Source organism: Camelus bactrianus, chromosome 7, assembly GCF_048773025.1.
Source record: "Camelus bactrianus isolate YW-2024 breed Bactrian camel chromosome 7, ASM4877302v1, whole genome shotgun sequence".
Taxonomy (NCBI): Eukaryota; Metazoa; Chordata; class Mammalia; order Artiodactyla; family Camelidae; genus Camelus; species Camelus bactrianus.
In genome coordinates this window covers 41340768-41368121 of record NC_133545.1, presented here as the reverse complement: position 1 = coordinate 41368121, position 27354 = coordinate 41340768, and the positions used below count along the sequence as shown (strand labels likewise).

The window sequence follows — 27354 nt, the reverse complement described above, 5'->3', positions numbered from 1 at the left end:
CTTTCTTCACAGTTATAAGTTATCATTACTTATTGCTGCCTACCAGATTAGGGAGTTATGAGGATTTTAGCAGTTTTTACAGCCAAGCCCCACCTGCCCCGGGCTGTGATGTGGCGGAAAGGCAGCATGCGAGCCCGACAAGAGCACTGACTTAAGAGCCACAAGACCTGGCTCGGTCACAGATTAAGGCTTCCAGCGTTTCTGAGCCTCAGGTTTCTCCCCTTTGAAACTTGAAAACTAACGCCTGCTTGCCTGCCTGACCCAACAACCTCACTGGTTCTCGCTGAGGCCAGGTGGCGCGGGAGCAGGTGTGGAGGCGCTGTCACACCACCAGGCCCAGCCTCGGTGTCCGTGCTCCCCACAGAGTGCTCTCCCTGGAGCCCCACCCCCTCACTGCGCCTTCGGGTCTCTGCTTCCTTGGCTTCTCATTTGCTGGCACAGTTGACCACTCCCTTCTTCTCAAATTCCTCTCTCTTGGCTGCTGTGACACCACCCTCTCCCCAGTCTTCTCAGGCTTCTCTGCCCATTCTCCATCTAGAACTGCCCGAGTCCCGCGGAATGCTCACCAAGGCTGCCTCTCGCCCTGCATTCTCTGTAGGCAATCACATCTACTCCACCTTCAAAAGCTATCTGTCAACAAATCCAAATGATTCCTATGATTCAGTAAGCCATCCTTTTCTATTGCTGAGGAGTATTCCATGGTATGGATTTACCATGGTTTGTTTTGCTGCTCACCCACTGAAGGACACTTGGATTGTTTCCAGTTTGGAAAGGGTGCAATTGATGGGTTATATTTGCATGTTTACTTTTTTTTAAAGAAACTACCAAACTGTTTTCCAGAGCAGCTGGAGCATTTCACATTCCCACCCGCAATGTGTAAGTGATTCAGTTTCTCCACATCCATGACAGCATTCGGTGTCATCATTTTCTATTTTAGTCATTATGATAAGTACATATTGATACTTCATTGTGCTTCTAATTTGCATTTCACTAATGGTTAATGATGTTGAACATCTTTTCATGTAGTTATTTGTCATCTGTATTTCCAATTTAATGAAACATCTGTTTATGTCTTTTACCCATTTCATAACCGGATATTTTTGTGTTAAATCTTGAGTCCTTTATACATTTTAGTATATGTGGTTTGCAAATATCTTCTCCTAGTCTCTGGCTTGTATTTATATCCTCTTAACAAAGTTTTTGTGGAGCCAAAGTATTTTTTCAGTTTTGATGAAGTCCAACTTCGTAAGTTTATTTTTTGGATTGTGCTTTGTAGCCATGTCTAAGAACTCTTCACCTAGCCCTAGGTCCTGAAGACATTCTGTATTTCACTCTAAAAGTCGTATAGTTTTACGTTTAAAACCCATGATCCGTTTTGAATTAATTATAGCACACTGTGTGACGTTTAGGTCAAGGAGCACTTTGTACCTTTGGCACAAAGGGACTGTTCAGAATAAGGGTAAAAAAAAAGAGATCCCAGGAGGATAGCTGTGTGCTCAGCATGGATGATATACAGTCCAGACTGTGACTAAAGAGACAGCCACACTGAGGATGGCCACCACCATACCTTCTGCTCCTGCACCATCTAAAGATGTGTTCCATCAAAACCAGAGTCCACCAAGAAAGAAGGAGACTGGAAAGCCAGGAAATGGGGAATCCAACTCAAGGTATCCCCAGAAGGGGGCTGTGCAGCCAGCCAGAGAGAGGTCAGTCCATATGGAAGGAAGAGGAGGTGTCCAGTAGTGATATTTTTAGGGAAAACCAAATGGAACACATACATATTGATATAATCGCACTTGTAGAAAAGTGTACCAAGATGCCATTGAAAAGTGTAGAAAGAATTAGAAATAGGACCAGAAAAAACCAAAACCAGATTGGTAGGGTTGGAGGGGGCAGGGGTGGGTGGGGAGACGCTATTATTAACTTTAGGAAAAGACAAAAAAGAGGAAAGGAAATATAATGCTCAGTATGCTATAATGCTTAGCCTGCACAATATTTACATGGGCACACTGATACCAACAGGGAAGAGGCAGTTAAACAAAGGCTGTAAGATGACCCTACAGGGATATGGCAGAGGAGAGGCAGAAGGCAGGGTGGTATTAGACAACAAAGTCCTCAATTACCATAATAGGAAATTAATAGGGGTCAAATACTGATAAATCAAAAGAGAGCATAATACACATATTATTTAGAAATATAGAGATGTGCACATAGCAGGAATAAAAAGCCAAAACTGTTGAAAGCGACTGGGGAAGAGAACAAGGGGAAGAAATGAGGTAAGAAACGCCTCCTGCGATTTGTTCTAATCCCCTTAATAACATTTGACTTTTAAATTCTGTATGCATACGTTACTTTAATAAAATAAAGACTGATTTCCAGAGGGAGGGTATAGCTCATGCTTAGCATGCATGCGGTCCTGCGTTCAATCCCCAGTACTTCCTCTGAGAATAAATAAATAAGTAAACCTAATTACCTCCCCCTACCAAAAAAAAAAAAAAAAATTGATAACAAGACTGATTCCCCAAAACAAGAAGTAGTGCCATGTGGTCTACAGAGCGGAGACACGATGCTCTGGTTCTTTCCCTCCTCTGGGTCTGACTCAGTAATGCAGGTTACATATTAAGATTCCAGGAACTAATGGGGCAGCACATATGAAACATATTCCTTGCTGGTGCCTTAACCACAGTCTGGTAGTGACCTTACTTCTAAGGATTCTGTCTTATGATTTGTTAATCCTTTTTCTGGTAACATTGCTCTCAAGCTTAACCGAGCACACTTCCTCCTTTAATGACAGGTAATGCAATTTCAGTGCTGAAAGGATGAAGAGCATTCTTGAATCACAGACAGAAAACTTCTGCTTGATTTGATCGACTCATCAAGTGTGTTCCTGAAAAAAGTTCAGTTCAGAGCAAACTGTTGCCTATACTAAATACTCGCCAGTAAAATTTAACACTGTGTTCTTGGGAGAAAACCAGCGGGCCCCAACCAACAGTAATGACAGTGAACTCTGAGGCTCTCCACCATTATTTTTAGAAAGCACTTGGAAGTGATTGATCTGTAGAGTCCGTTCACATGACTTCCCCACAAAGCCAATAAAAGAAATTAGTCAAGGAGAAACTAGCATTTACTGAGTGTCTCTTACGTGTCAGGCACTGTGCTGGGGACTTTAATAAAGGTATTGTCTGCTTTAATCTTGGCGACCATCCAGAGAAGTAGAAAGTATTATTCCCACTTTACGCTTAAGGAAACCAGAGCCTAAAGATATTAAGCAATTTTCCCAAAGCCACACACTGGTAATTCAAACCAACCATCAAGTCTTTTCACAAGAAATGTATATAATTACAATTGCCAGTGTTAATCTGAGCTTTGAGTGCTCTTTGGTTCCACAGGGCTTTAGTATTTAAGCAACCACATACGACTTCACGTTGTTCTAAGGGGGAAAGTTAGAAGACGATGACCTGATTAGAATTTTTAAAATATGACTATCCTTTTGATGTAATAGCCTTGATACCAACAAACATTCATTGGTGTAATGATTAACTAAAAGGCAACATGAGATTCAAATAGCAATATTAGGAGAACACTGTATTAGGGAAAGAGTAACTCAAACCAAATCGAAGTAACTTCACCTCTTGTGGTCCTGTGACCTTGAGCAAATTGCTTCATTTTTCCCAGATAAAACTGTAGGACTTTCAGTAGCTCTCTTTCAGGTGTGCTGGGCTATCAAAAACAAAAGTGGAATGAACACAATTCACTTTTGGGCCAGCCCATAGTAAAGTGAAAAGCAGAGAGTAAGAATGTTTAATTCACCATTATTATGGAAGGTTTATAGCTGCCGCTGAAGCAGCTTCTGCACTGTGTAAGTAAAATAACAGCAAAGAGGTGAGCCTGAATGTTCACCAGGGGAGCCTGTACGGTGTGAGATTTACCTGTGTTAGCACCACGCAGAAGCCTGAATCCCAAAACTTTGGTGCACCTCCCCTGACAGCCTGTGACTTAGGAAAGCAGAGATTTCTTACGGATTTCTAACTATGTAAGTTTGGCATTGGCCTTAATGCATGTGAAGAAACCAAAAGATCCCCTTCCTGACTCATGTTCCCCTTCCATCAGATATCTACCTACTAGCCGTACACGTGTGACGTGTGCTGACACATCAGCAAAGCACAAAAGAGAAAATGTAACCCAGCAAAAGGAGCATAACCAAATCGACCCTTTAAAAAGGGAAATGCACAAGTGCGGGTAGCAGGTCACCTTTTAAAGGATCTAGTTCGCCCCAGCCCTGACCTGGAACCAGGTGACCAGCCAGAGAACATTACCTTGGATGGAAACACATGACTTTTACTTAGATCAATGATTCTCTAACAAACAATAAAGTGGAATTGTCTTCGTTTCCTGAGAGAGTCAGGATTTGCTGTGGAGCCTTATTCTGAAATGTCATGTCCTCTAGATCATTCATTTTTTCCCCCAAGTACAATATTTAATAAAATCTCAGCAGCCATCCTCTGGTATTACGTTATTCTGCCCCCTCCACATCTTACCACCTAACTCCAGCTCCTTCAAAGGGACATGATAGCACTGATCCAATTTTATAAAAACAAAAGCAAAACTTTGTCAGATAATTTGGTCCAACTAACTGTACTTGCTTCTCAGGATGTAAGAAAATCAGGCTATTATTACATGTAATACCAGATGGAAATTTTATTTCATTGCCACTTATATTACACTTCTTTTGACAAGGCAGTCATATTAGAACCAAGAAAGCATCCATATTTATGCAGTGGACAATCGTGCATTCAACAATATTAAGAACTATTATTGCCAGGCAGCTGCTAGGTCCTAAAGACTCACTGGTGACATGCCCTAGTGCTCCTGGAGAGATACAGCCCAGGGATTAGTTAAATCCCTGGACCCTGAAACCAGTTTTCCTGGGGTCACACGCTGGCTCTGAGAGTTACCAGCTATGTGACCTTGAGCAAGTAACTTAAGTTCTTAGCGTCTCAGTCACCTCATCTGTAATAATAACAGTGCTACTTCACAAGGCTTTTAGGAGAATCAAATGACTTAATATTTATAAAGCAATTAGAACTGTACCTAGTACACAGAAAGTGCTTTGTAAATGATTATTAAATAAAATGGAACTCATTTCCTAGTGAGGGAGTCAGACAATAAATAAATAAGAAAATTATACCCTAGTCGTGGGGACAAACATGAAGCAAACAATTTACAATAAAATTAAAGCACACCTAATCCTGTCAGTGGCAAGGCTTGGTTATTTGGACGAATTCTCCTGCTTTCTGAAAACAATTGGGCACCAAAACAACTTCAGTTTTGATAGCCTCCTGGAGCAAAGGGGACAGAATTATAAGCGAGTATAGGGCTCGTTCAAAAAGAGCATTTAATAGATCCTTCCCTTAATACGTGTAGGCCCCCAAAGGGCCATACCCTCAAGGTTTGGGCAGCCCAGAAGGAAAGTCTACCCTTCCCTCCCCAGCCCGACAGGACCTGCCTTTGTGGACAATTAAGTTAATTTGGAATAGAAAAGATCTGGGGGGTAGGGAGGGGAAATACAAGTGGACTTGTCCCTGGAGGGTGTGACTAGAGGCTGGTGCTCCGGGGAGTCTCTTGTCAATTGTCCAAGAATCCTCAAGCCATGAACTTAGTGTATGGTCCTGGCTGGCAGTGTCCCTAAGCTCTTGAAAATCCTGTCTAGAATAAGTGCCCCTTGTCTTAGATCTTAAATTTTCTTACAAATAATTTTTTTAAGGAAAATGAGGAGTGTACAATAATATCCAAGAATCCCAAGGAACAAGAGTCACAAAGGAAGAAGGTATGGAGCATTAGAAAGAGTCTGCTGGCATTGACTGAATTCCGGAAGACTACACTGTCCAAGCCAGCCTTGCTTAGGTCAAGTGTAACGGACATGATTAGTGATATTTTGTGAATGTAATTTTTATACTTCTAGGTGTGCATTCATGTTGACCCGACAGGGTACAAGATGAGATGCTATGAACAGTGGATTCCAGCTTCAGACATGGGTGCAATGCCCTCTCTCTAAAAGTTTACAAACTAAATCCAAAAACACTGATGGAAAGAAGGAAAGAAATGTTCAACTATCAGCACGTGGGTGACTATAAAGGAAAAGGCAGTGGGAGATACATATCTAGTTTTCAAAGAAGGTAAGAGTCCACAAAAGAAAGGGACGAAGGAAGGGGGAAGGAGGGTAGGGAAGAAAGGTAGAAGATGAATGGTGAAAACTGAGGGCAAACAGAGTAAAAAGACTCACACCCTCATGTTATCCTTGGGTGAAAAGAATATAAACGATCTTTATTTTCTTCATTTAGATTATCTGTATTTCTTAAATTTTCTCGTCGTGTGCTTTCCATTGTCCAGTTCCCTCCACAGATGGTTTAAAGGAAGAGAATCAGTTTCTCAGTCTCTAACGCAATCCCAAATTTGCTAGGGTTTTAAATGCCAGGTTTAACCTCTAAACCTGGCATTTCCTATTTTAATTCCTGGTATGAAATTCGTGCTCTCTAGCAATTCATTTTCTATTACCTTTTAATATAATCATTTATTGTATTTAAAGGGTCACCTGAGAAAGAAGCAATTTAATTTTTTTTAAAAAAGAAGAGAAAAAAAAAAGAAATTGTGTCCTTTCTCCAACCATCAACACATTTTTGAAAAATAAAAAATGACAAGAAAAATATTATAAAGAAATGTAAGCATTGCCCAGTCTAGGCATATCTAAATTCTGTAAACATTCAAAGTCACCTGCTACTCACTGGGTAGAAAAAAAATCAACTTTTAAATGTATCTACACTATATGATCCCCAGCTGACCAACACAGAAGTTTAGGACCAGCCCATGTCCCTCTTACAGAAACAATCAGCAGGACCCTAGATCAATTATGACGGAACACAACTATATTTGTCTAACACTAACCAACCCTCTTGTGTGAGGCTGATTTTTAGTCTGGTTTTGTTTGTTTGTTTGTTTGTTTGTTTGTTTTTTGTTTTCGCATGAGTTTGCTTATGAAAATTTTTATAAATTTAAACAGTTCTAGGTTCCAAAAATGGAGGAAGATAAGCCTTAATTGTTTTGATTTGAAACTGTTTTTAAAAGTCAAATTACCATGATGCCTCAGATAATCTGATGAGCCTCACTGGGGGTTTACCCCAGCTTTTTCATCAGTGCATATACACATACCTTTCTCTACTCATTCCCTTAACTCCAGGTTTTTTCAGTGAAAATGCCTTATTTTACAGATGCGCTTGCCACCTTTAAAATCTTTCCCCTCACTTAAACACTTTACTAAATCCTTCTTCCATGAAAAACTTTTCAGATTGGTCAGGGGGAAAAAAGGTGACAACACTACCTTTTTGCATTTTGAACAATATCATTTTTTTCTATAGCTCTACTAGACTGTACCAAGGAGGGCTGTTTTGGGTTGCAAGTAAGAGAAAACTGTGTTTAAACCTGTGGTTAAATCATAGGAAATCTATTTTATCTCACTGAGCCAGTAATCAGGAGATAGGTGGTTCCAAGGTTCTCCTCAGGGGCTCACCGGTGTCATCAAGGACCCAGACACTTCTCATCCTCCTATCCCTTCATCCTTAGTGTGTAGGTTTTATTCCCATGCCCGTTGTCTCGCTGATGCACAGCGGCTGCTGCACACCCTCATGCTGTGCTTAACCGTAAGAATCAAGGGTATTGCAAGCGATGATCTTCCCTCGGAAGACTCTGTCCTTTATTCAGGGAAGAAACATTTCCAGAAGTCTTCCTTATTGCCCCATAAGTCAGAACTGGATCACATGGGTACTCCCAGTTACAAGGAAGGTTGTAAAAGTCTCTTTTAAGCCTCTAGTTAAACTCAGGCTCCTCTTTTGTATAAAGCAACTCCTAACTGGTTTCCTTGCAGCCCCACCTTGTCCCCTCCACCATCCACTCTTTACAGCTTCCATGATATTATAAATGCAAATCTTACCATGTCCCTTCCTCTTTAATGGATTATGTTCAAAAATCCTACGAGTGACAAGGTCCAGGATGGTCAGGTCACACCCACCTTCCTACTTGTCTCCTGTGGTGCCTCAGCTCGCTCTGCATTCCCATCACACTGGCCTTCTCTTCACTCCTTAAAAATCCTAAGCTCCTGACCATCTCACAGCTTTTGCACACATGATTCCCTCCGTCTGGAGTGATCACCATTCTGCACCTCCTTAGTCCCTTCTGCCTCATGTCTCCATTTAAACATTTTTGCCTCATGCAAGGGTTATTTGGAAGGTGTTATCAAGTCAACGAAACACAGAAATATTCCAAGTTGTTAAATATAAATGGGAGTGATGGAAAGGAATGAATGTTTTTATTTCAGCAATTAGCAGATGTTCATTTATTAAGAAAATTCTGGCACTCTGTTAAATCATGCTGGATGAGGAGCCATTTGGCAGGACTCACTTTCTTTTCCTAAATATCTTCCTCCTTTCACTCATTTGATCAACAATGTAGCAGTCTAGCTCCACCCCTTGCTAGCAGTGAAGATTCCTCAGACAAGAGTCTTCCTCCTTGGCCCAGTGGCGTCTCTATAATGGGATGGCACTGTGATGACTTTGTCCAGTTCTAGTGCTAGAATGGCAAGTTTTCTCTCTAAAACTAATCCCAACGAATAAATGAAAATGCATCACTTTCAAAGACACGCTGCTGTGCATATCATTTAAAAATCCAAGAACGCTGAGCTAAGATGTTAATAATAAGAAGTATGCATGTTTTTATCACATTTCATGCACTGAAATACTCCATAAAAATTTATTTCTATTAATTTCATATTGTAAGTTATTTGAGGAAAGCATCATGTCTTTCACTACTTTTACTACTTCAGAAAGTCCTCAAAACAGGGAACTCTAATGCGAAAAGATAACACGCACCCCAATGTTCACAGCAGCACTATTTACACAATAGCCAAGACATGGAAACAACCTACACATCCATCAACAGATGACCAGATAAAGAAGTTGTTTTATATATATACATAAATATTATACACACACACACACACACACACACACACACACACACACACACAATGGAATACTAGTCAGTCATAAAAAAGAATAAAACAATGCCATTTGCTGCAACATGGATGGACCTGGAGATCATCATTCTAAGTGAAATAAGCTAGAGAAAGACAAATACCATATGATATCACTTAAATGTGGAATCTTAAAAAAAAGACACAAATGAACTTATTTACAAAACAGAAAGAGACTCACAGACATAGAAAACAAGCTCATGGTTACCAGGGGTGAAGGGTTGGGGAGGGATCAGTTGGGAGTTGGAGATTTGCAGATACTAACTACTATATACAAAATAGATAAACAACAAGTTTATATTGTATAGCACAAGCAACTGTATTCAATATCTTATAGTAACCTACAATGAAAAAGAATATGAAAACGAATATATGTATGTGTTTGTATGACTGAACTATTATGCTGTACACCAGAAACTGACACTACACTGTAAACTGACTATACTTTAATAAAAGAGAAAAAGCCCTCAGAACAAAGATGCTGGGATGTCAGTTGCTCCATACCCAGTCCTCCAGAGGAGTTGTACCCCTGAGCTCAGGAAACATCAAAATAGTTATCTGAAAAAGATGCACCTCTGTCATAGTTAGTGAAAATGTCCTATCTCAAAGCCTTTCTGTCCAACTAATAAAAAGCACCCATATGTTCCTGGGAGCAAAAGCCTCCTGAACTTAGATGCAATCCACAGGTTCCCTTCACTTTCAGCTCAGGGCTGGATTTGTATTCCCCAGGTGGGGCGGCTGTCCGCGGAATTCCAGACCTGACGGAATGAGATTCACATCCTCAGTGAGTCGTGATAAGAGCCCAGTCCTGGCAGGCTGCAGTATAACGTGAGGGTTAAGACCGCGGGAGATGGAGTCAAACCTCTTGGGTACAAATCCGGCTCTGCTACGTACCAGCCGTGCAACCTTGGGCAACCGTTTAACATTTCAGAGCTAAGTTCTCCTCGCGTATTTCGTGAGGATAATACTAGTACCTACCTCCTAGGGTTGCTGTGAGGAGGACTAAATGAGTTAATCCACAGGAAGCTCTTGGAACAGCGCCTAATTGGCACATAACGAACTTGTTAATACTACAGCCTTTCAAATCTGGGCGCCTGCAACTCTGCAACATTTTGCCTGGATATGGAAACGCTCTTGTGAGTTAAAAAACCTGAGATTCCGGAGCTGAGTGGCCACGATTGGTGACCCGGAGAGGAAAGGAAAAAAGAAATCGGGGTAAGGGCAGAGGGAGACCTGCAACACTTATCCACCGGAGCCCACCTACAGCCTCGGTCTCCTAGCCTCCGGTCTCCTCTCCTGTTTCCTCTAACAAGGATTCGACTCGCGAGCGGCGGAGCACAGTCTTTCTCCAATCAGACACCCCAAAGCTGGCGCCACGTATGCGACCTGGTCCAATCTCTCCCTCTGGAGGGCGGGAACGCGCACTCCTACCTGCACCTGTGGCAGCAGTGGCCTCCCCCTGGATTTTTTTTTTTTTTTTTTTCCTTCCAGCTGCCCCGAGGTTCTTGTTTTTCTAATCACTTGGCGAATAACCAGCAGGTGGGCAGATGTCTTTTCCCGCGCTGAGGACCAACGCGTAGGAAGGTTCAGTGCAGCAGAGGGAGCAGCTGAGATCCCATCTCCCAGCGGTTCCCAGGAGGCGCTAGCGGGGAAAGGAACGCGCCGGAGAATGAAAGGCCACTAAGCGGGAGAGCCTGCCTGGCCATTTACCTGGGACAGTGAGCCTGGCATCCCCTCGCCGCTGCGCTCTTCGGTCGGAGCCGACCTCACTTGAAGCCCTGGGCTGCCGCCGCCGCAGCGCCAGGAAGAAGTTGGAGGCGCCAGAGGAAACCAGCAACAGCAATCGGCTTAGCTGGCCTGCGGCGATTTCGGCTGGCACACCTTTCAGAAAGAAGCTCGACCTGCCCATGACCGCGTAGAGGTACGTCGCGTTCCGGCTTCCAGGTTACCCCAGGTGCACTCCCTCCCGGTTCTCCAAGAGGAGGGAGGTGCGGAGCCGCCAGGTCCTGGGAAGCCTAAGCAGGTGAGATCTAAGCGATTCTGTGTCCGACAAGACCGAGCCCATTCTGGGGTATCACCCTGGGGCTCTTCCCCAGCGCCCTAGGAGATATTGCTAGCTGCAGGCGCTCTGCGTAATTTGCAATCTTTCCTTGAGTAATTCGTGCAAAGTCCTTCTGTGCACACAAAGTTGATTGTGGAGAAGAAAGTGTAGGGCAGAAGGCAGAAAGCAGCATCGGAACACCCACCACTAGTGAGTAACTTGGGGTTATTTTTCCTATCTATACTATAAAGTGGAGGGAGAAGGATGTTTGCAAACCCAGCTGCAAACTGTGCCTGAGGGTGTGGATGCCTTCCGTAGGGAAAGAACTTTAGGCCGTTTTTTCTTCTATTGTTTTCAAGTCGCAGCCCGAATGTGCCCTCCAGGCGTCCTGGGAAGGAGCGGGTGCCAAGGTTTCTGCGCTCAGCGGAGGCCGCTGTGGCGGCTCGCGTAGGCGCTCCAGCTCTCTCCCCTCGGTTGGGGGAGGAGAAACTCCAACCACAGACACCGCCAAAGTTTTGCTCTCCAACGCCGGCGAATCCCAGGAGCGACGGGCGCGTAGGATGGGAAGGAGCCCAGCGGAAACCTGGAAATAAGCCGCGGCGCCAGCGAATCCTGCTTATTCGTGGAGTTAGTTGTGGATAGACTCAGTACAGAAAGTGGGCAGACGACTCTCGCTTCCGATAATCATACTTTAAATGCTAATAAACAGCCTTTTCGCTCCGCAGAGTGCTGTTTTTAAAAGCTGGGAAGCGGCAAATTGGAGTTACTGGTTGCGCGCTCTCTCCTTTGGAGGAGGGAATTGCGCAAGGAAAAGAACAGAAGCCTTTAATTTGTAACCAAAAATCCCAAGAGTTGAGCTGCCTAATACAAACAGACTCGGTGCATATTTTAATACAGAACTAAAGGAAGAGGACATTTGCCTCTTGGGCTCATCTCAACCACCGGCCGGGGGTAGCTTCGCAGAGACGCAAGATTGGTCTCTGGACAATAAAAGGAAGAGTAGGGTGGCGGTTTTCAAGGGAAGTTAAGTCTAGACACGCTTCTCTGAAAGTCACAAGGCAAAAGTTACGTCAAAAGCAGAATGTGTAAGAAACAAAACACCATGAGCTTATCCCCTCGCTCTTACTGGCAGGTAAATTCCCCTGAAGAATCACATTGAAAAGTATCCTGGAACAGAAGTCTAGGGAGCAAAAGCCTTTGAGGGAAATTTCAGAACTGTTTGAGAAGGGTCTAATGTTCATTGTTCACCGTAGCGGGGTCGCGCTCGCTTCTAGGCGCCCTCCTCCCGGGTGCTCATTCAAGGGGAGGCCATTCTGGACCGGGTGGGTCACCTGTGGGCATCCGTCTACAATCAAGCAGAAAGTACAGGCCGTTTTCCCATTGGAGCCTGGTTAATCCGGAAGCCCGGGCACCTACCCTGGAAGCTCGTCGCGCGCTGACCACTGCACTATCCTGGAAGCCTGGCAAAGGTCTTGAGGCCCGGGAGTGCCAAGACTCAGTCTTGGGACCAGACCATGGCGCCCTGGAGGCCGTTAGTCCGCCTGCGCTCTTGGGGGCGCGGCGGTGCCCTCTGAGGGTTGTGCGTCTCCGAGCGCTCGGACCCCGGCGGATCCCGTGCGGGCGGGCGCGAAAGGGCGTAAGACGGGGGAGGGAAGCACGTGACTTTGACAGACCCAGTAACGGAGTTTTGTTTTCTTCCCCAGCACAAGCCGCTGCCTCGGCGCCCGCCCGCAGTCTGCTTTCGAGAAGCCAGGGAAGGGCCCGGGTGGACTAGAGAGGGGCCGGCGCCGCCGAGGCCCTTCCTTACCCGCCGCGCCCCGCTCTCCTCGGCGGGCGGGTCATGGCCGACGGCGGTGGCAGCAGCAGCAGCAGCTCCGGCTCCTGGTGGACTTCGCTAACGAGCAGCAGGAAGAAGAGCAAGTACACCCTGGGGGCCGCGCAGCCTTCCGCGCAGCCTGCCCCCGGGGAACCCGCGCCGTCCGGCCCGGACTGGACTAGCGGTTCCCAGGAGAATCAGCACCCCAATCTCCTCGGGGGCGCCGGAGAGCCCCACAGGCCGGACAAGATGTGCGAGGAGAAGTCGGGCAACAGCCGCCGGAATTTAAAGATCTCGCGCTCGGGCCGCTTTAAGGAGAAGAGGAAAGTGCGCGCCACTCTGCTCCCCGAGGGAGTCAGGTCCTCGGAGGAGGCGGGCTCCCCTGGTGACCCCCACGACAGTAAGCAATAGCCAGAGAGCTCCAAGACTGTCTCTCTTCCCGCCACTCCTCCCCAACCCCAGTTCTAAACCAGACAATTCTGACCCGCCTCTGCACCTGGTGTCTCACCCACCAAATTCAGAACATTCGCACAAGGCCTCTAGGTTTTATTTTCCTGGAAATTTAAGTTGTCAATTGAGTGGTCCATATTTCACGACTCAAGGATGCCTTAGATATTTATTCGCGGTAAAAGAATATACATAGAGGAAGTTGGAATAATTTTTTTTTTTCAAAAAGCTCCCGTGGCCTCTCTAGCATCACCTCTGAGAGTGAGAAGGGTACTTCTCTAAGAGACCTTAGCTCAACTGGAATTGCGCAGCCCCTCCAATGAGGAAGGCATTCTCTGATTCAGGACTTGCTGTTGCAAAGCAAATCACAGTGCTGTCTTTAATGCCTGAGAAATGCACTTTAGGAGTACTTCTGTAGACTTATACCTTAAGGAAAGGGATAGGAGAGAGCAGGAAGCATCATTAAGCAGAAACATTTTAAGTAAGGCAAGATTGCTTTTAATGTTGAACTACAAAACTGTATTGCCTACTTTAGTGTGGACTATTAAAATTGTTGCACTGTAAGACTTCAGGTGATTTCTGTATTTTTTTTTTCCATTGCAAGACTGAAGCTCATCTTACTGAAAAGCAGGCATTGCAAAATCCAGGGTGACAGAGTTAATCATTTGCCACGTAACCTTACACCTCCTCTTGGAAAGCTGCTAGAAATCTGGAAAGTTTCTAGAAACTACCAACACCAGATTGGAACCACTTAGCTGGATATCCATATTTACAAACCAAATTCGAGGAAGAGAGGAAGCAGTACCAATTCATTATTCTCAAATTCTGTTTTTACTTCAGTGCATCCTCACAGAGTAGAGTAAGTCACAATGCTAACAAAAAAAAATAATTCTTTTCAGTGTCCATTATTCACCTTACTAACAACTGGCTGAAAATACTTGTTCAAACAGGTAGACTAAACTCACAGTTTGTGCAAATCTGGCTTTTTGCCCACCCTCTTTGCTTCAAAAGTTTATCTCTGTAGTCTGAAATACGCATTTATCTAGTTTCAAAGCCTATGATCTACCAATCTGAAGATTCTTAACAAAAATCTACCTGTCTGCTTTCATTATGAACTTCAAGTAAAAGAGTAGATGAATACCACCTGTTTTCAGCAAATCACAAGAGAGTTATTGTGGTTGTTAAGATCCACTGGGACCTCTTCCCACCATAATTCAGCTCATTTATAAACATCTAGAGATGCATAGCAGGAAATTATAATGACCGAAATGTGTGTGTGTGTGTATATATATATACACATATATATATATTTAGATAATATAGAGAGATAAAATATATAAAATAAAAATATATTTAGATAATTACAGATGAGAACTTGATTGGAGCTTCTGAATTTGTTATATATAGTTTTTTTTTGTTTCTCTCAAAGTAGTAATTTATAAAATAACAAAACATGTTGATTGTTTAAAGAGATTTAACAAAGAAACTTGATGAAAATGGCTAAAGTGGATTTAAATTAGTGACTCAAGTTTGGAGACCAGCAAAATCAAAGAGTTTACCATTTGATATGTGAGCTTCCACACACCAAAGATTTACTCCAAAGGAAATTTTTTACTTGGGGATTATAAACACGTTACGTCAAAAGAGAGAGTATGTGAGGTTTTGTTTTTTTTTTTTTAATCATGAAAAGGCTTTTTTGTTTTGTATTTGTATGCTCTACAGATGATTAATTACATTCCCATAACATATATACAGATTTTTAAATGTTTAAACCTCAAGATACTTCTAGTAAATAAAGGGAACTATGTGGGAAATATGTGACCGAAATCTTATCAGGGTGAACGTTCTGGATGAGGAAGACTTTACATCAATTTTAAGTGGGCCTACCATCTCTAGACTCCAAGGAAGGGGAGGGAGTCAAGAACTTGGACTCAGAGAAGAGGTTCATGGTTAAGGGAGGGGCCTGTGGGCTGGCATGGCACTGGGAGTGAATAGAGCAGAAGCTGTCAGAAAAGGCTTTGGAACACCTTCAGGAAGTATTATAATTTCACTCTGTAGAAGGTAATCAAAATTAGAGTGGATAACGACCCAAAATACTTTTCCCCTCCCAGGAAGACCAATAGATGAGATCTGTACCCATTTATAAAATCAAGATTGCAAAATTGCCTAATTTTAAAATTGTATACTAACTCTCTCATCCATGGTTTTACTGTTTTAAAGAATTTTTTCCCCTTAAAAATTCCTTTAGATTCATAAAACATTGGCATTTCCCCAGGTTTTGTGCCTAGTTTTGGATCCCATCCAAGTCTGTAATTGCTGCAGATAATCAATAGCAGACATACAGCCGCGGAACTTATTAACATGACATCTTTCCTCACTGTTCTGAAAGAATTTAAAACCATGCTAATGGCAATGATGACAATGAGTGCAATGCACAATCTGCAGCTGAGGTTTGTAATTACATAGTTTTAAAGCAGTTCTAATTATGCAGTGGGAGGAATGCATTGATTTAATCCCAATTCAGTGAAATCAGAAACCAAGCAAAATTGTTGGGATGAAAGGATCAGAAGCAAGATGAGATACTTTGACGAAGTGTCTTGCTGGGATTTGTGTGCTCTACAAGTGATTAATTACATTCCCATAACATATATACAGATTCTTCAAATGTTTAAACCTCAAGATACTTATAGTAAATAAAGGGAAAATGTTGAATTAAATCTGGAGTTAATTAGGTTGGAGACATGCATTTTCTTAAAACTCCTTACAAATGAAATTTCACTCACAAGTTTGGAAGCCATTAAAGAAATTTTCATACTGTACTTCCAAAATATGTGAAAGAAGGGGACAAAAATCTAGCTGCATACTTACTAAATGCTTTCATAACCATGATAATTATACGCACAGGGCAGTTTTTGCCTCCGTGACTCTCCTTGCAGTTGGTGGCTGAGCAGTAACTCGTATTACAGGTCACCTGAACATCCCTTTGTGTTCGTGCTTCTGTTGTTTGTCCCATTCTGACTGGCATTTCAAGGGCAGAAACTTAATTTTGTATATACAGTTAGAACATTCTGCTTCAATACAACACTTAGAATTTTTTTTTTTTGCTTTGAAATGTGAACTCAGAATGCCAATCTTGCCCAGTCCTTACAAGGGAACTGTAAACCTGATGAACAGGAGCATGGGCTGAAGCTTTGTCAAAAATAGTTCTTCTCCTCTGATCCACAGAAGAAAATTTTGGCAGCTTGAAATAAATAACAAAAAGGGGCAAAAAGTTTCAAATAAAAGATGAACCAGAGAGGAATAAGGGAGACGATGGGGCACTAATATTCAGTGGCCACATGGTAACTTTTAGGAGAAAAAGAGAGAGATAGAGAATATTATTTTTCCTTAGCTGAGAAGTGTTAGGCAGACTAGGAACAAATACACAAAAAGCTAGCTCACTAGATGTTGTAAGGGTAACTGATCTTTAAAAAATCTATTTTTGTTTGTGTGTGGAACATTTTGTGATAATTACACAGAAAGGTAAGAGATTCTTTCTTGGGATAAGCATGAGTTTCTCTCCATGGCAAGCAGAGGGTGGGATCACAGATGTTTTATACCCTTAGGGTGTCAACATAATAAGTACCTTAGACGAGGAACAAGTATGCAGCCCAGGGCAAACTTTGTCGTTGATAAGCTGGCTGTTCCATCACAACTTTGTTCTTCTCACTTGTTTTCTGTACTCCTGGTCCCATTCTCACCTTGCCCCTGAGCCATCAAGTGTGCATTTCCCAGCAGGCTCAGAGATGTGGAAGATGGGCTGCCAGGAGGTGCAGGGCTCTTCCCCTGCCTCCAGAACACACAGCATATTCACAACCACTTTGTTAAAAGATGGCCCTGCAGATTTGGATCACATAATGAGTAGCATCCATGGTGAGAGATGGTCATCATTAAGGAGATAGGTTGTAAGGAAACTGTACAGGTCTTGCCCTAGCAGAGGACAGCTGACCACTTGCATAGATAAGGTAGCAGCTATAGACCATGACAAATAATACTAACAGAGGATATAAGCAATCCTTCCAGGTATTCAAAACAAGGAGTTCAGCCATTCTTCCAAACCAAACTGTGCTGCAGATGACACAGTGATGGATTCTTAACTATTTCATCAGAGTTGTTGACATAACCTCCTACAACAAAAAGATCCATGAGTTTCTCTGACATGTATAACAGGACTGTTTACCCACAAGGCAAAAATTTCTGCTCTTTAAACTAGAAATGTCCATATTGAAGAAGAGGAAGGCTCCTACCCCTGAGAGCTGATTGACATGCCAATTGAGTACGGAATACGGGACCCATCTAGGACCTCCCTGTGCTTTTTTTGAAGGGCTATTCCTTGAGTTACAAGTACCCTGGATTATTCATTTTTTTCCTAGTGCCAGTCAACAAGCACATCCTACAAAGATGGCAGCAAAGAGCTCCTGCAAAGTTTTCCAAAGCACCTGATCGATCGTAGTTCTCTCTCACTTGCTCTTGGATGATCATCTTGGATGATCTGGATGTCAGTTTACTTTCAGGAAAATGATGGGATGGAGTCTATATTCCAGCTTTAAAACTCTCTTTTACAGTACTCTGCTCTTGTGAGCAATTGGCTGTAAAAGCTAACTCTCATAGTGCTCGTTGTTTACTATAAACACAAAGGCACCGGCTGTCAGCTGTCGGTACTGAGGTACTGATGGTCAGGTGGGGAGCTGGGAGGGAGGGAGAGAAGGAGAAACTGCAGTTGAGCTACCACATCATATGGTGCTGTCACCATCCTATCAAATGGCCCCACAATCAGGGTAATTCTGCTGTACGGGAGCATGGAGCCTCCTTATTCATGTTTAGAATCAAATGGAAACAAGGCTATCTCCTTATATATATTATTCAAAAATGTATTTTTCACAACTATTATCTCATTTGTTCCTCAGAACTCAAGGGCCCCAAATCCTGGTTCTGTCCTCTTGTTTAAATTCATCTTTTCCATTCTCATTGGTGTCCTCTGTCAAGAATTCATCCTCTCTAGGCCAGGGGCTTGGAAACAATCATTTTTCAACTCTTCTCTACACTCTGTTTATTTATTATTTTATTACATCTTTTTTTCTTAATCAAAACCATTTTAATAGATCTTATCTAATCCACGCAGTTAGGTTACAGACTTAATTCATATTTATATCAGATACAAGCACTACATCTTCTTAAATGAGAAAAATCAGCTTACACTTTGTTTAAAACTGAGCCAGATAAGGTCAGACTCCTTCACAAAGACTACCACCCCTGTCCAGCTACTCTGTATTACTGACCATTCCCAAGAGTGGCTGTACCTTGCCAGGCCTGCAGGCTTCTGTCTGTCCTGTTGCCTCTGCTAGGCGTAGTCTTTTCCCACTACCTGCCTGGCAAAGCCTCAGTCAACCTTTAATTGAAGAGTCTCTTCCCATGCAACAGTCATGGTCCTCCTTTCACTGTGTTGGGAAACATCTGTGAGTAGCACATTCCAGCCTGTTACCACCCCCACTGACTGTATTATATGTATGCGATCGCGTGTCTTTCTGTACTTTAAGTCGAGGAGCTCAGGGAAGTTCAAAGAGCAATGTTCATTCTTCGTGTCCCCTGGTGAACTCCGGGCCAGTCTACAAGGACCTGGGCCTGGCAGGTAGCACGTGCAGCCAGCACGTAGCTCTCAGTAGGGCCATAATCGCCTCTCCTCTTGGAAAGCAGGCTATAGCTGGCTGGTAGACAAATTTCTGAGAGTTGTGAATCAGTCTGAGTCTGATCAGGAGAGAGAAATCACACGGTAATCTGAAAAGGGGGCATTTACTATACAGAACTATTCCTCACGATAGGGACTGGAGTAAGAAGGAATTGGTTGGTAAGAAGTAACAGGAACCCAAAAGAATACAGGAATAGTATGAGGGGCAGCCACCACCCCAGAGCTGAGATAGAGTGCTCCAGGAAGAACCCCCTTCCCTCCACACCACTACACCTCATTAGAAAGGGCATGGCTAAGACCCACTGGTAGGCAGAGAAGTCACACCAATGGAACTTGCTGGAAATCCACCTACCCGAACTGGTTTCTGTGTACCAGGGGCACTAAAGCAGTAATCACGAAATTCTTTGAACAGCATGGATAGAAATATGGGAAATATCGCTGTGTTAATACAGTATGAGAGGAAATTGGTGTTTCTGTCAGCTGAACTACCATCATTTTAAGAGGGCAGTTGCTTGCCCAGAGAGTGCCTGTGAAAGTGAGAAAAAAGACACTACTTCCTCTGCGGGGGGGGGGGGGGGGGGGCTTCAGCCCACACACTCCCAGGGCAGGTACCCTTGCCCAGTGAACAATCCACACAGCTTTACACTGCAGCTGTGAGTCCATGAAAAGATGGCACTGTGCCCTGAAGGTGATGGGCTTTGGCAAAGGACAGAGCGGCCTGCCGGAAAGAAAGCCCAGGTTCTAGACCCATTTTCCTAAACAGCAGCTGTGTGGTCTTACGGCAAATCACTTAACTGCTCTGGGCTTTCATTTTCTCACGTGTAAAATGAGAAGTTCAGATATTTCAAGTTCAAAAATTCTATTATTATAGTGTCTATGCAAGAGAAGCAGTGTCTACCTTTATATTCAAAAACAGACCAGATCTCCGATTACATGCAACAGATTCTAGAGTAGGATTGCCATAAACATCAGGTCCCTCACCATCGACATGATCTTTTTCTGGGCTGTGATCAGGTCTGCCAATACCAGCTTTTCTAGCTAACTTGAAATTTCATATACGTATTCATAATGTATATGTAAATTGCATATACATTACAGTGATATAATTCCTACTCTTCTTTTAAGTTTTTAACTGTGACATTGGCTGCTTCAATAAGAGCCCCCAAGATAGAGTGAGATCTCCCTCGTCTGTGTTCCTGCCACAGCCCTATCCTGAGACAGGACTGTCACTGGCTCCACCACCAGATGGTAAACTCTTAAAGGGGAGGGACTCCGATTTATGTCGGCGCTGCTGCAGCAAGCACAATTGCCCAGCACATAGTACTTGTTAAATATTTGTTGAGCAAATGAGGATTTAAATCAAATTTCTCACAGGAGACGTAAAGCAGAAGTGAAGACAGTGGGTTCTGAAGTCAGATGAGTTAGATTTAAATCTTGGCTTTTCCATTTACTCTCTGTGAACCTATGTGAGTTACACAACCTGCCATGCTTTAATTTTTGTTGTTTGTTCTGTTTTGGTTTTTGTTGTTTTTGTCCTCCCAATATTGATATAATTGACATATAGAATGGTATTAAAGATGGACAACATAACGATTGGATAGATTTATATATTGTGAAATGATATCCACAGTAACTTTCATTAACATCCATCATCTCATATATTTACAATTTTTTCCTATGATGAGAACTTTTAAGATCTACTCTCTTAGCAGCTTCCAAATGTACAATACAGTATGGCTAACTACAGTCACCATGCTGTACATTACAGCCCCAGGACTTTCACATTTTACAATCAGAAGTTTGTATCTTTTGACCACATTCACCCATTTACCTTACCCGCTCTGGCAACCACCAATCTGTTTTATGTTTCTATTCATTTTGTTTTAGATTCCACATATAAGTGAGATTATGCAGTATTTGTCTTTCTTTGCCTGATTTATTTTACTTTAATTTCTTTATCTTCAAAAATAAGTATACCCACCTCATTGGTTTGTTATGAAGATTGCCTGGAAAGTATACACAACTGACCTACTTACATGGTAAACCCTTAATAAACATTAGCCATTATTATTATCACCAAATTCAATTCTACTCATATAATATTTACGTAGAAGGAAGTAGGAGGCTAAAATGTGTCTTGTCCCAGGCTCTTCAAAACTTTAAAGAAGGCTCCGAAGCAGTATAGAAATTCAAAGCCTTTCCTATAATTTTACAAATCCAAGAGAGCTCAGGCCAACTCACTCTGACAGCTGATCATAATCTGAAATAGCAGTCATCTTTAGAATTGTTTACATACTAGAAGGAGCAGAGTCACAGGTGTAAGGTACCCAGCTTGTCTGGGAAGAGAAGTTGTTCTCACTGTTTAGCTACAGTCTTAGTGTTACAGTCTACGAAGTTATGATTTTCTTTTTGCTGATTTTTTTTCTTTTCTTGTTACTAATACAAATTTCATCACAAATCCTTTGGAAAACACTTAATAAAATTTTCTCAAAACCCCACTACCCAGAGTAAGCACTTCTGAGTGTATTTTCTTTCAGTAATGTTTTAATGTACACATTATATGTGTGAGTTTGTGTGTGTGTTTAAAACCTTAAGACAAGCTTCATTTTTATTTTTTTCCTATTTGCATCCACTTCCTATCATTGATCATATTCTTATGTCAGAATGGTACAGCCGAGCGAAGGATGGTGGAGAACAAGGGGTTAGTAGTGACCTGAAATGACAGAATCATGGTGTTACTTTGTGCCTTTTGAGACCAGACCCTAACCTCTCTTCAGTGCTTAACCCTGCTGACAAATCTCTCCTACCTGCAACTTTTCCTGTGAGCATCCATGACTCAATCTGCTCCTGAATTTCCTCCTCTGTGCTTGCTGTTCTCCCTTCAGTCTTCCTAAGTGTTCAAGCCAGAAACTAGAAGTCACCCTTGGTTCCTCCCTCTTCCTTGCTCACTTGCTCTCTCCATCAAATTGATCGGTCTATTCTGTACTTTTATGTATTTATTTATTTTTTATTAAAGTGGAGTCAGTTTACAAAGTTGTGTCAATTTCTGGTGTACTGTATTCTTAATAAACACTTTCAAACCTGTCCACCACCCCACCCCCCATCTCCTCTGCTGCAAACAGTATCTGAGCCACTGGTTTCTCACCCCTGGCCCAGCCCAGCAGCCTGCTTACTGCTCATCTCTCTGTATCCACTCCTGCCCCCACTATAACCTTTTCCACAACCCACCACTGAACTGACCTTTTTAAAATATTAGATTTTAAAACTGTTTTAAATGCAAAGCTAATCCGATATCTCCTTCCTCTGGTTAACATTCTCTGGTGAGAAGATAACCTCAAGATAAAATCCAAAACCATTCAAAGTGTTTTAAGCACCCTGCTGGGTCCAACCTCCGTCTAGTTCTCCAGCTCCCTCTCCTCCTGCCATCCCTTCAAACACCCTCCATTCCAGCGAAATCAGGCTCATGCCAATTCATTGACCACCATTCTCTCTTCTACCTCCAGGTCTGGCAATATGCTCTCCCCTCTGCCTGGAGATCAGGTTTTCCAATGTCCCAAGAGTTTAATGAACCTCTTTGGATAGGCCCTTCCTCTGCAGACACTCAGTGCTTTTGAGGACACTTCTGCTGCTTGAGCAATGACATGGAATGGAACTTGAGTGGAGTTGTCTACCTTCTCCAATTTCCTTGTGAAATACCACTTCATGGTGTTTTGCTTGAACAAAGCACACATAAAAATGTATCTCTTAGAGATAAACTGTGTAGCCCAGGGGAAGCCCTCCGTTATTCCAGCTGTTTTCGTTCTTGCTCCTGAGTGATGGAAGGGTTGAGATTGGCCTGAAGGAATTATTTCAGCGGTTTCCTTTAAACACTGTCGAGAATGTGGAAGCTCCATTCCCAAGGAGAACACCAAGAGGTCTGCATTTTAGAAAACTGTGGTTATGTTCTTGTTCCAAAAATTCAAGGACAGGGGGACACCTGAAAGATGGAGAAAAAGAGAACAACAGATCCAGGTCCTGGGATGACAAAAAAAGAGAATCCGCTTCTGTGCTGTTATTTTTATGTTCAAGAACATACCCTGAACCTGGGATTATATAATGAATGCTCTTAAAGTGTTGCTAGATCTCCCCAAAAGGGAGGTAAAATCGGGAAATGAAGAGGCAATTAGCTTAGCAGGGAAATGCAATGGTAGGTTTCAGGAATGCCTAGGCATGGCTTAGGGTACTCATGGAGACACCACTTTTTAACAATAAAATCTCTAAAGCCCTGGGAGTGACCATTCTCCCTGCATTTCTGACCCCAGAGACTGGTGAAGGACCAGGGGGTGGGCAGCTGCATCCCCATGACCCACGTGGTTTACTCAAGCTGTCCTCTGCTGTGTTATTGCAGGTGGAGACTTGACGTGGGACAATTTTGGCAGAGGTGATGATGTTGGGACTTTAAGGCAGGCCTTTTCTCCTCAGCAAGCCCTGTTCCTATGTCCTCTCAACCCTTTTGACTTCTCAAGGTACACACGTCCACTTCCTGAGAACCACTATGCCTTCATTGCAGAATTGGAGCGCCCCATCTCGTCTCACCACTGAGAGAATGATGAAGTGTGCTCTGCTGTACAGTTTAACCTGTTCAAAGTTGGAGCAGAAACACCAATTGGCCACACTATCTGTTCCGACAGAATTGCCTCTCTTTATCACAACTGCTAGTAGGATTTCTGCTTGTGGTTCTGCATAAGGACAGAAGATAATCAGGGAGATGATGTGGAGAAAGTCTCATGAACCCAGACACGGTCTTTAGGACTCATGAGCAGGTCTTGCAATGAGAAAACAGTCCCGTGCTGTAGCCACATGTGTTCCTTCCCAGGTGGCTGCCTCCTGACTCAGCAGCCTCGTGTTCTCCTCGGTCTCTCAGGGGAGTGGTGAACGTGGATGACTAAATTCACTAAATCCAACCTCATTTGTGTCCTTCTTTTCTACTATTCATCCAGCCACCAAACTTCCTGTTCCTGAACTCATGGAGTGGGATACTCATTCAAATATTTATTTTCAGGCTTTTCTAGCTATGAAAATGCAGTCTTCCTCTCCTAAACTATGCCTACCTCCCTGGTTAATTACAAGAATGATAGAACTTCAAAAAGGATCAAGACATAAATAAATAAACAAAATTTTAAAAGAACTATAGGACTTCATTCATTAGGCAATGACTTTTACTAACTGCTTGGGAACAATGTACCACCCAGAAACTTCTATACAACCACATCACCTAGTAGCTAAGAGATCATCACAAACCGCGGTGAAGTGGGACAGGCTGCATATCACAGCAGTTCTATAAGGCTTTGCAACTAAGGAAGCACCTTTGTACCTGTAATCTCATGTGATCCATATAAAAACTGTGTGGCAGGTGTTTTAGATTATTCCTCTACCCATGCTCCTTTAATGGGGGCTTTGCAGCTCCCCCACCTCCTCCATCAAGAATTGGAGTCTGTTTCCTAATGCTTTTTCTTTGGGCTGATTATCTCTGGTGTCTTGCTTTGGTCAACAGATTATGGCAGAAATGATATGCCAACTCCAAGTGGATTTGTCTGCTCAGGCTGCCATAACAAAACACTGCAGACTGGGTGGCTTAAGCAAGAGGAATTTATTATCTCACAGTTCTGGAGGCTAGAAGTTCAAGATCAGATGTTGTCAGTGTTGGTTTCTGGTGAGACCTCTCTTCCAGGCTTGTACACCTCCTCACCTTATCCCCACGTGGCCGTTTCTCTGGGTTTGTGTGAAGAGGAAGAGATCTCTGATGTCGGGTCCCACCTTCATGACTTTATTTAACATTTATTACTTCCTTATAGATCCTATCTCCAAATATAGTCTCATTGGGAATTAGGGCTTCAACATACAAATTTGGGGGGCAGGACACAATTTGGTACATAGCACCAAGTCTAGGCCCTAAGTGGCCTTGTGCCCTTGTGAGCTTTGACTCTTTCTCTGAACCTGTCTTCAACTTAGGACAAATCCGGGCTAGTCAGCTGAAGAAGAGAGGCCTCATGGATCAGAGATAAGCTGTCTGCTGGAGGCTACCTGAGACCAGCTGACTTGGCTGCTCCCTGCAGAAGCAGGAGAAAGCCTAGATGAATCCAGAACCATCCAGCTAAGCCCTGATCAAAGCAGTGACCTATAGAATGTGCAGAATTAATTGGTGTTTCAAGCCACTACCTTCTGGGTGGTTTGTTACACAGCAAAAGCTAACTGATTTGGCAGGTAGTACTTTTACCTCATTTTGTTGTTGAGAAATGGAATCTCAAAGAAACTAAGAGATGGCTCAAGGTTTTATGGTTCTATGTGAGTCCTAAAGAGCTGCATCTTCTGGATTCAGATCTTTGCTTTCTCCATGGTCCTCTGATTCTACTCCAGGAAAGGTGGACTCAGAGTCTGCAAGCACAAACACATTGATGTGGGGCAATTTATGATCATTTCCCAGGTAATCAATTTCTAATGGGCTGGACTTTAGAGTGAGTGTGTGTGCGTGTGTACATGTACCTGTACTTCCTCTGAAGGTTATAGACTCAGGATTTTTCAGGCTATTTTATCCAAAGGGAATAGTTTTCTTGGCTGTGACGGATCCAGGCTCTGCACGTTCATGTCAGCATGATCAGACCTGCCTCTGGGTAAAAGTGAGCATCAGCTTCAATATGCTCCTTAGGTATGGACCTCAGAGAGAATGTTTCCCAAGCCTTTTCTTCAAATGTTAAAAACTGTTGTAAAAACTGAGGTCAGGAAGAAAGTAAGCCTGCAGAGAAACCCTCACTGGAATGGAAGATGATTGCTATTTGAGGAGAATGATAGACAAGGACCAAGAAAGGAGGCTTGGGTCATGGGACCCCCATGAGGACTTGCCCGGTACTGAGCCTCTACCTTTGTTAACTCCCCCAGCCTCCCATTGCAAAATCTTTGGCTTATTTCCAATATTTTGCTCTTTAAGACAATGCTATATAGGATAATTTGAACATGGATCATTTTGTACCTGTGTAAATTTTTTGGAAGGTAAAATCCTAGATACAGGCATGCTGGGTCAAATATATACTTCACAACTTTTTTATAGATAGGTTTTAGAGGTATTGTCAAGTTGCCACTGTCAGAGTTGTACCAATTAATACTTCACTAGCAATATATGAAAGTGACCGTCTCTCCATAGCCTCACCAAAAAAAATTACTAAACTTTTAAATTTAGCTACGTAATAGGTAAGAAATAATGTATATTCAAAGTAGTTTTAGTTTGCATTTCTTTTATTACGAGTTAGCCTGAGCATCTTTTAGAATGTTTAATTTCTATGGTTTTTATATGAATTCTCTGTTCATATCCTTTGTCCATTTTTCTATCATGTTATTGGTTTAACTGGTCTTTAATCATGAAACAAATGCTAGTCTTGTTTATCTAACTAGATTGCTCTTAATTACATTTTATATGACTATTGAAATTTTGTGTTCTTTTAAACTTTCTTAAGTTTTATTTGTAGGATTTTGGGGGGGGAAGATTTTTTGTAAATATCCAAACACACTGTTGACTATCTGAGTACAGGACCCATGAATTGCATTTACTTCTTACTTGTTCTCGTCTAATGTGAGGCTTAGTAATAATTCACCATCAGAAACTACTTGGCTGACTGAGTGAGTGAGAACAGAGGAACTGCATGTTGTCTGGAGGTTGGGAGCTCATTCGTCATGGGTTGAATGGTGCCCTCTCCTCCCAAAAGATAGGTGCTAACCCTCAGAATCTGTGAATGTGACCTTATTTGGAAAAAAGGTCTTTGCAAATTCATAAATTAAGGATTTTAAGATGAAATCATCCTGGATTACCCAGAATGGCCCTAAATCCAATAGTGTCCCTGTGAGAGACATACAGAGAAGAGAGGCACTGAGAAGAGGAGACGGCTTGTGAAGAGGCGGGCAGAGGTTGGAGTGATGCAGCCACAACCCAAGGGATGTCTGGAGCCACCAGAATTGGGAGAGGAAAGGAGGCATTCTACCCTCCAGACTTCAGAAGGACTGCTGCCCTGCCAGCGTCTTGATCTCAGACTTTTGGGCTCAGGAATAAATCTGAGTTGTTTTAAGCCACTAAGTTGATGATAATTTGTTATGGCAGCTACCAGAATCTAACGGTCCTTCACTCCTTTGGCCTCATCTTTGCCACGTTCAGTAAATACATGTGATTCAGCTGACGGCTTGTGGGGGGGGGGAATGAAGGGGATACAGAAGCACAG

The 27354-nt window shown here is 42.8% G+C and overlaps 2 protein-coding genes across 6 annotated transcripts in view; one reads left to right on the top strand and one right to left on the bottom strand.

Annotated features, from left to right (window-relative positions):
• The window catches only part of LOC123613410 (uncharacterized), a 107584-nt gene that overhangs the window by 8076 nt on the left and 72154 nt on the right, over positions 1-27354 (bottom strand). The window lies entirely within an intron of this gene.
• On the top strand, positions 10189-13957 carry PRR15 (proline rich 15). Of its 5 annotated transcripts, none has more exons than XM_074367312.1 (3): positions 10189-11003; positions 11483-12255; positions 12827-13957. In XM_074367312.1, exon 3 carries the CDS (start codon positions 12964-12966, stop codon positions 13348-13350), a length of 387 nt encoding a protein of 128 aa, XP_074223413.1. In that variant the 5' UTR covers positions 10189-11003; positions 11483-12255; positions 12827-12963; the 3' UTR covers positions 13351-13957. The 5 variants fall into 5 exon arrangements, with proteins under 5 accessions (XP_074223413.1, XP_074223415.1, XP_074223411.1 ...); XM_074367313.1 differs by lacking the exon at positions 10189-11003 and adding an exon at positions 11123-11333; XM_074367314.1 differs by lacking the exon at positions 11483-12255 and having other exon boundaries at positions 10189-11105.